This window comes from Camelina sativa, chromosome 9 (genome assembly GCF_000633955.1).
Source record: "Camelina sativa cultivar DH55 chromosome 9, Cs, whole genome shotgun sequence".
NCBI lineage: Eukaryota > Viridiplantae > Streptophyta > Magnoliopsida > Brassicales > Brassicaceae > Camelina > Camelina sativa.
Window position 1 is genome coordinate 9,244,787 of NC_025693.1, and position 9,639 is coordinate 9,254,425.

General features: G+C 40.2%; 1 protein-coding gene across 1 annotated transcript; it reads left to right on the forward strand.

Annotated features, from left to right (window-relative positions):
• LOC104715143 lies at positions 7,996 to 8,355 on the forward strand. Its single transcript, XM_010432583.1, has one exon. The coding sequence runs from the start codon at positions 7,996 to 7,998 to the stop codon at positions 8,353 to 8,355; it is 360 nt and encodes a 119-aa protein (XP_010430885.1).

Sequence of the window (9,639 nt, forward strand, 5' to 3'; positions counted from 1 at the left end):
TGATCTTGATAATTTCTTAGTGCAATTGTTTGGTCTCTGTGGATTCGATCCTGAAGTGTTACAACGATATCACTAGATCGTGGTGGAGTACACATTAGGTTTTAGTTGACCTGTTGATCAATTTGGCGTCGTTGCCGGGGACCAAAACGATTGCTTTTGAGATTTTAGAATTGAGTATAGTCTAAGATTTTATTTTTGTTTTTACTAATTATTTTTATTTTCTCTTTTTGTAGATAAAAAAAAAAATGAAAAATGTCTTTGGGGCCATGGATTATGATGACTGGCAGCAGGAAGAGGAGACCACATTTGATGAAGACATTCTAGATGAGCATTATGTGGAGCCACCGTTCGATGAGAGTGTTCTTACACCAGATCAAAAAGTTAAGTTGGATGAGCTTTACAGGGAGCATCCAACAACGACAAGGAGGAACTTAGCAGCAATGATCTGGTTGAATCTCATCTCACATCGAGCAGTACTTGAAGGGAGGGAGCCCACTTTCACAGAGATTAGGGAAGCTCATGCTTGCGAAAAGGTAATATATTGGGTTCCACCAAGCCAAATAGAAGGTACATGCGTTTCCACCCTTGAAATTCATGATTTTGAGGATATTTACATGCCATGCATTGAAGATGTGACTTCTAGTTTGGATACTCCATTGCTCATTGATGAATGCTATGATTTGATATGTGAGTCTCAACGTCTAGANTTGAGAGCAAAAGGGAGAAGATCTCTAATCCTTCTTGACACTTTGGAGAAGATTTCTAAACCCTATTTTCTATTCTTTTGCAATTCAATTATGTTATCTTCATCACTGATTTGCTGTTTATGCTTCTCCATCTCTGAGTAGTTTCTCAATTGGGTTTAGGGTTTCAGAAGGGTTTATATGATTAATTGATGCTAGGTTTGTTAGATTAGGGATTGATCTTGTTGTTCTTCATCTATTGTTGTTTTTAATGCTCAAGCTAGATTGATCACCTAGATTAAGATCTTAGGCTTAATTCATCTAGGCATCAAAAGTGTTGTTGAATTGCTTGAAAAGAACATAGGTGAGCAAGGTGATCCTTAGCCAACGATAGTTGAAGTCGGGGCACCTTGTGAACATAATCAAACTTGAACTTATTGCTTGCTAGGATTGTTTAGATTCAAACGACGGTTTAGAGTTTTATCAATTCCTTGCATAGATAGCTAATGCTGCGACAGTAAGTTAGTTTTACATTCGAGATTTGAGTTCAAGAACGGTGTTTAATGCTATCCCAATTTATCATCTAATTTCGTGGTCATGTCCCCTAACTGATTCCCTGCGCCCAATATTTCCTTTTTGATTTAGAAACAACTTATTTACTTTCCGTTTTTGATTAGTTAATTTATTCACAAAACTTCCTCTTTTGTCTTAGCTATATTTAATCTACATAATTTCATAGTGTAATTGTTTGGTCCCTGTGGATTCGATCCTGAAGTGTTACAACGATACCACTAGATCGTGGTGGAGTACACATTAGGTTTTAATTGACCTGTTGATCAATTTGGCGCCGTTGCCGGGGACCAAAACGATTGCCTTTGAGATTTTAGAATTGAGTATAGTCTAAGATTTTATTTTTGTTTTTACTAATTATTTTTATTTTCTCTTTTTGTAGATAAAAAAAAAGAAAAATGTTTTTGGGGCCATGGATTACGATGACTGGCCACAGGAAGAGGAGACCACATTTGATGAAGACATTCTAGATGAGCCTTATGTGGAGCCACTGTTCGATGAGAGTGTTCTTACACCGGATCAAAAAGTTAAGTTGGATGAGCTTTACATGGAGCATCCAACAACGACAAGGAGGAACTTAGCAGCAATGATCTGGTTGAATCTCATCTCACATCGAGCAGTACTTGAAGGGAGGGAGCCCACTTTCACAGAGATTAGGGAAGCTCATGCTTGCGAAAAGGTAATATATTGGGTTCCACCAAGCCAAATAGAAGGTACATTCGTTTCCACCCTTGAAATTCATGATTTTGAGGATATTTACATGCCATGCATTGAAGATGTGACTTCTAGTTTGGATACTCCATTGCTCATTGATGAATGCTATGATTTGATATGTGAGTCTCAACGTCTAGACATTTTAAGAGAAGAAAAACTTGCTAGGGATTATCATGAAATATGTTTTGATATCTAATATCATTGTGCTTTAAATGTTCATAATCTCGAGTTTGAGTTTTCAATGCCTAATGTATCTAACTCTCTTCTTGAAGAATCTTACCTAGGGTGTGTTCTTGATATTGATACAATTTTGCATGAAACAAAAGACCATGAGGTTGATTATATGAATGAGGATATTGTGTTTTATGAAATTAATGGTGATAAAGTTGATTATTTTGTGAAAACCTCGTTTGAACCTGAAATTGACTTTATTTTCCCATTAAATGCATTTGATCCTCATGAGCATCCAACCATCAAGGAATATTTCAAAGTATATGCTACATTTGTAGTAAACTTCCTTGATGTGAATTTTATTGTTGTGCCATGGATAATTATGTGTTACTTGACACATATTGTTTATTGCATTAACAAGAGAAGGACTAAAGGTCCATTGGCTCAGCCTTTTGATACTCATGATTAACATTTTGTGTTGAGCGGTCAAGCTATAGACCTTAAACAAGCGCTTATGGGAGGCAACCCATGGGGTTTGTGCTGGCTTACCCTTTCTTTTTATTTATCTTAGGATTTTGGTTTTGTTTTTAGGATTTATTACGGCGAAATCACGTACGGTGTTAAGTGTTTTCAGGAACCGGTTCCAAACGCAGAAGATGCAAAATTTTTGTTCTAGGAGCTTCGGATCGATCGATCCTCCTTAAAGATCGACTGATCCCATTGGTTTGTTGTGGGTATCTCCAAGTTCAATAATGTTGCAGATCGGTCGATCCCACCCTGAGATTGGTCGATTCCATCACCACCCTTGCCAACACCAGATGCGAGATCACCGGTTATTGTTTCTTTTCCTTTTTTTTTCTTTTTCATTTTTCTTATTTTCTTTGTCGGATTCATTCTTTTCTTGGTTTTGCTTCACACCGGGACGGTGTGAAGTAAGTCTAGGGGAGGGATGTCTCCAAGTTATTGATGTCGTTTTCTTTGGTTGTTTTCTTTGATTTCTCTTTTATTTCAGTCATTTTATCGAGTCTAAAAAAAAAACAAAAAAGTTGGGAAACTATGATCATTTCTAGGAATCTTTTGCTTTGAACTAACACTCTTATGATTGCTTTAGTACTTTTGATTTTTGAATGAAGCTTCGAATGAACATGAGCAGTCTCAACACGCCCCAAAAGACCCACACCAAAGAGAACATTAAGCTGATCTGATGTTGTCTCTGGCTTTGAAAGGACTTAACCGGATTTAACTTCTTGCCTTAGGACTTGGTATACATCGGACAAGACTCCTCCCTTAAGCAATACAAGACATGCATCTCCTCACAAAGTATGCTTCCCCTCTCTCTTCCCTTTGATAATCATAAAAAAAAACAGAAAAAGAAAGAAAGAAGAAGAAGAGGATATAGGTAGTAAAGAAGTGAACCGAGGGTTAAGCGTAAACCCGTGCATCCTTCGGAACTCATGGAAACCTGTCCGCAAGAAAAAAACAAAGGATTGATAAAAAAAATACAATGATACCCTAGAAAATTAGGGAGAAATCAATCCTTTGGAAGTGAGAAAAGAGAGAGGAAAGGAAGCATATGTAGGAAGTTTTGGGCAAGAAAAGGTTGAAGGAGTCAATAAGTTCGGTGATCGATATTCCCTCGGTGAGACCGCACATTTTCATTAATCTGATTTAGAGAGACGACAATGGGGATGCTGAAGGTTCTTTAAGGTTGTGGAGCTCAGAGTAGGGAGTGTTGATCCTAATCATGGGCAGAGTACAAAAAGTAGTTCTTAATTTGATGTGATGAAGAGTGTAAAGAAGAGGTTTCCACGAATATGTGAGTTTCCACTTTCAAACCTTTTCTCTGTTCCTGAGTTTTTGTCTGTTCTTGCTTGAGGACAAGCAAAGATTCAAGTCCGGGGGAATTGATGTGTCTGCATTTTATAGGGGTTTAACTATAGTTTTTACACTTCTTTTGAGTCTTTTGTTAGGTCCAAGTGTGCTTTTAGAGTCTTTTTAGTCTTGTGTGAGTCTTTACAGGTTCTAGGTGACTTTGGAAGGAAACTGAGTGTTTTGGGGATGAAAATATGCATCTGGAGCTAAATTGGTTGAAGACTGATCGAGCTAGTCAGCAGATGGAGTGAGAGCAGAAAAAACGTTCCGGATCGACTGATCCTTTCGAGATCGACCATTCCCGTCCCCGACGCAAGTTTTCCTTTTTTGTTTTAAACCGACTTTTAGGGTTTTATTTTGATATTTAAGTTAGAGGCACGGCCTCCAGAGACATAAGCATTATTTTCTAAGACTATTTTGTATTGAGAGCAAAAGGGAGAAGATCTCTAATCCTTCTTGACACTTTGGAGAAGATTTCTAAACCTATTTTCTATTCTTTTGTAATTCAATTATGTTATCTTCATCATTGATTTGCTATTTATGCTTCTCCATCTCTGAGTAGTTTCTCAATTGGGTTTAGGGTTTCAGAAGGGTTTATATGATTAATTGATGCTAGGTTTGTTAGATTAGGGATTGATCTTGTTGTTCTTCATCTATTGTTGTTCTTAATGCTCAAGCTAGATTGATCACCTAGATTAAGATCTTAGGCTTAATTCATCTAGGCATCAAAAGTGTTGTTGAATTGCTTGAAAAGAACATAGGTGAGCAAGGTGATCCTTAGCCAACGATAGTTGAAGTTGGGGCACCTTGTGAACATAATCAAACTTGAACTTATTGCTTGCTAGGATTGTTTAGATTCAAACGACGGTTTAGAGTTTTATCAATTCCTTGCATAGATAGTTAATGCTGCGACAGTAGGTTAGTTTTACATTCGAGATTTGAGTTAGAGAACGGTGTTTAATGCTATCCCAATTTATCATCTAATTTCGTGGTCAAGTCCCCTAACTGATTCCCTGCGCCCAATATTTCCTTTTTGACTAAAAACAACTTATTTACTTTCCGTTTTTAGATAGTTACGTGATTCACAAACCTTTCCATTGTCTTAGTTATATTTGATCTTGATAATTTCTTAGTGCAATTGTTTGGTCTCTGTGGATTCGATCCTGAAGTGTTACAACGATACCACTAGATCGTGGTGGAGTACACATTAAGTTTTAATTGACCTGTTGATCAGCATGCAATCCCCTTAATCAAATTTTAAGCGATCCAATTTACTTAAAATGCATCCAAATTCATCTTGCATGGTGATTCCTAGCTCAAATTCGATGTGCATTTAAACATGAATCTAGCATGAATCCTACCATATTTTGCATGCATCAAATGAAACTGATACTAACATGAATATAGTCTACATGCAACAAGCAAAAGGGAAACTTGCAAAGATCCAAAAGATCGATGAAGCCCCTACTTGCATTACCGGAGAACTCACCCTTACGCAACCGATGATGACCGGACTCCACTGCACCACAGATCATACAATCTTCTTCTTCGCGTCAGACAGCTTCCCGCTTTCGTCCACTTTTGACCGCAACCACCGTCTCTTCTCGGCTCGCTCTCGACACAAGGAGCGTCTCCTTCTCGGCTCACTTCGACGCAATCACCGTCTCCTATCGTCTCTCTCTCGTCGCAAGCAGCGTCTTGAGATGATCTCTCTCTCGTTTCTCTCTCGGATTTGAGAGAATCAAAAACTTTAGTGTTTGAGAGTTTTGTGAGGAATGAGAGAAAATGAGCAATGAAGCCTCAAGCTCTCTATTTATAGGCTCGACCTCTCCTTCTTCTTTCCTTAGTGCGGTTTGACAAATGGCAATTTTTGTTTGCATGTGGCGCGTGTGTTGCAGTCCCCAATCCCCATGCGACATTCATCCTTGAAACAAAACATTCTTTCTGCATGAAAGGCATGCAAGCTGATTGGACACTTTGCAAAGGAAGAACGATTCCCGCTTCCCTCGGCAAAACCCGTCCTCTCGTCCGACGCTTTCGACGTTTATTGGCATTTCTCGGTCTCGCGGACACTCCTCTCGGTCATCGCTCGGACACCATCGGTCCTCTCGGCAATACTTGGACAGTTTTCTCGGTCTCTTGGATACTATCGGTCCTCTCGGAAATACTCGGACAATTCTCTCGGTCTCTCAGACACTATTGGTCCTCTCGGCAATACTCGAATAATTCTCTTGATCTCTCGGACTCTATCGGTCCTCTCGGCAATACTCGGACAATTCTCTCGGACATCTCTATCTTCTCTCGGACATCACCCGGACATCTCTCGGACCTCTCGGTCTTCTCTCTCGGTACTTAACCATCTCTTCCGCAGATGCCGTTTCCGCATAACCCATTAACTTCCGATCAGTCTTAAGGTCTCGATTGTATCTCCGGTCACTTCGGTCTTGGCTCGGCCATCCTCCGACTCGCGAATTTTTCCTCGGACTTCCTTCGGTCATTCTTCTTTATTTTTATTCTTCTTCCTTTCTAAGTCTTTTCCGGGCCATTTCCTCGAACTTTTATTTTGGGATTTTTGCCCTTAGTGAGGGTCATTACAAGGCCGCCATCCTGAATCAAGAATATATTGTTCTAGTAAACTAGTTAACGATGTAACATCTACGTTAAACAGGTAACAAATTTTTTTTTATTATCCCATGTTATACTCTAACTTCATAACGTGGAAGATAACAGTAACCTTAGCAAAAAAATGTTTCTAACCTCGTCATTTAGCCCGTCTTGTGTGGAACCAGAACAAACCTAATACACAAATAATGGGGTTAGCCGAAAGTTTAACGGTATCAACTAACATTTAATAACAATGATAACCTCAGCATTGACACCATCTGTAAAAGACACGCCACCATTCTGATTCAAGAATATGTAAACTAGTTAACGATGTAACATCTACGTTAAACACTGAACAAAAACATTTTGTTTCATCCCATGTTATACTCTAACTTCATAACGTTGAAGATAACAGTAACCTAAGCAAAAAAAGTTTCTAACCTCGTCATTTAGCCCGTCTTGTGTGGAATCAGAACCAACCTATTACACAAATAACGGGGTTAGCCGAAAGTTTAAACGATATCAACTAACAATTCTATAACAATGATAACCTCGACAGCGACACCATCCGTACAAGTCACGCCGCCCTCATGAGTCAAGGAATATAGTGTGTTAGCAAACTAGTTAACAATGTAACATCTATGTTATCAGTTGAATTAAACGTGCACCCAATTTTGTTTGCCTAAAAAAACCAAAAAGTCGTCACCAGTTATCGAAAGAGGTGAACCAACAGCGGATGGTGCCCCACCAGCATTATCCCTCTACACAGAAATCATAAAGTTCCATCATCCGTAAAAACGTTGGCTAAAGAGAGCCAATATTATATAGTAACAAGTTTGCAAAATGTCCCAAAACTATATGGTTGATTGACATTTTTATGTTCAATTTAATTAAACACTTACCGCTGACTTTATTCTGCTGCTACCTGCAACATCCTCGGCCTGCTCCACTTGGCTATTATAAGCAGCTACTTCAGCTACAGAAGTGTGCATCGGTTGAAACCCCTCCTCCAACTCATCTAAAGAATTATTAAAACCACTGTTGAATGTGTTGTTCACCGTAGGGGGTCACATCCCGCCATCTTCCGTGTCCATATCCTTAGAAGCTGATAGAATAGGAATACTGTAATATTCCAATTATGTCCTTATGTAAACCTAATACACTTGTATATATACTCTTGAATTGAATCAATACAATACAACACAAGGTGAATTACCAAGTACATGGTATCAGAGCCACCCAAAAAAAAAAAAAACCCTATTTTTTAAACAGCCGCCTTCCTCCTTTCCTCTGTTCTTCCTCAGCTCCTACGCTCTGTTTCTCGTCTTTGTTTCTTCTTCAATTTTCGTCAGTCTCCTCTTGTTTCTTGTTCACCTTCTCAATGGCTCAACCGGCAGAGAAAGCTTTTGGTGTGACACACATCAAATCGTACATTCCCTTGGTCCTTGATATGCAGAAGATGAACTATGATGCATGGCGTGAACTATTTGAGACTCACTGTCTCAGCTTCAGTGTTTCTGGTCATCTCGATGGGACCTCGGTTCCTGCAACTCCTCAAGACACGGCCTGGAAAGAGCATGACGGTCTGGTCAAAATGTGGATCTATGGAACGATCTCTCCTTCTCTTCTCGACACGGTCCTCAAATCGCGTTGCACTGCTTGTGAGCTTTGGGTCACTATCGAAAACCTGTTCCGTGATAATAAGGAGGCCCGAGCAATTCAACTAGAGAACGAGCTGTGATCCTTCACGATTGGTGATCTCTCTGTTCATGATTATTGTCAAAAACTCAAGTCAATATCTGATTTGCTTGCTAATGTCGACTCTCCTATCATTGAGCGCTCGTTGGTGATACATATGCTGAATGGGCTTTCTGAAAAATTTGATAACATTCATAATGTCATCAAACACAAGTCACCATTCCCCTCATTTGGTGCTGCTCGGTCTATGTTGCTTATGGAGGAAGAGCGTCTCAACAAACCCTCCAAACAGGTAACCTCTGGTCCTCTTGGTACCTCTACACCTCATCTGCTCTACACCGACACAGGTTCATCAACGCCTCAGTCACATCATGGGACCAACAATCGCAATTCATCTCCGCAACACTTTCCTCCTCACACCAACCGTGGACATCAAAACAGAGGACATGGTCGTGGTCGCAACAACGGTTATCGTGGACGTGGTCGGCACAACAATCACCACAACATTAACATCTCATGGATGCCGCAACAACCATCGTACTGGCCAGTTCCACCCCACCAGCAACCGTGGACTCCACAACAGTGGCGTCCATCTCCCATGGCGTATCATGTTACCACTACTCTGCCTCACAACAATGGTATTCTCGGGGCGTATCCTTCCTCGGTGCCAACTGGACCTCCGAAGCCAACTGCAATTCCGCCGAACATTGCTCAAGCTTTCGGCACCATGTCGCTGCAGAACCCGCAGGATTCCAATTGGTATATGGATACCGGCGCCACCGCACACATCACGTCGGAACCAGGTACTTTACGTTCTTTTTTTAATTCGAGTACCATTCCCTATGTCACTGTTGGTAATGGATCTTCTCTTCCCACCACCTCCATAGGCTACCTTTATCTTCCTTCTAAGACCAGACATCTCCACCTTAACAATTTCCTTGTTTGCCCTTCTATCATTAAAAACCTTGTCTCTGTTCGTTAGTTTACCACCGATAATTGGGTTTCCATTGAATTTGATCCCTTTGGTTTTCTTGTTAAGGACTTGAGCACACGGACTCCTCTTCTCCGATGTGACAGCTCGGGCTCCCTATACTCCATCAACAACTCGTCCACCCCACCTCTTTCCTCTCCTCAAGCGTTCTTGTCTTCCTCTGTCAACTCCACTGTGTGGCACCGTCGTCTCGGCCACCCGGGAAACTCTGTTTTCAATTCTCTTATTTCTAATGGTTTAATAAATTGCTCAAAACCAGACTCTTCTCTTTGTCATGCTTGTCAACTTGGGAAACACGTTAGACTTCCATTTGATAATTCTGTTTCAATTATTTCT

Bases quoted from the DNA above. Each gene is read 5' to 3' on its own strand.
- LOC104715143 (XM_010432583.1), top strand. From the start codon at position 7,996: ATGGCTCAACCGGCAGAGAAAGCTTTTGGTGTGACACACATCAAATCG.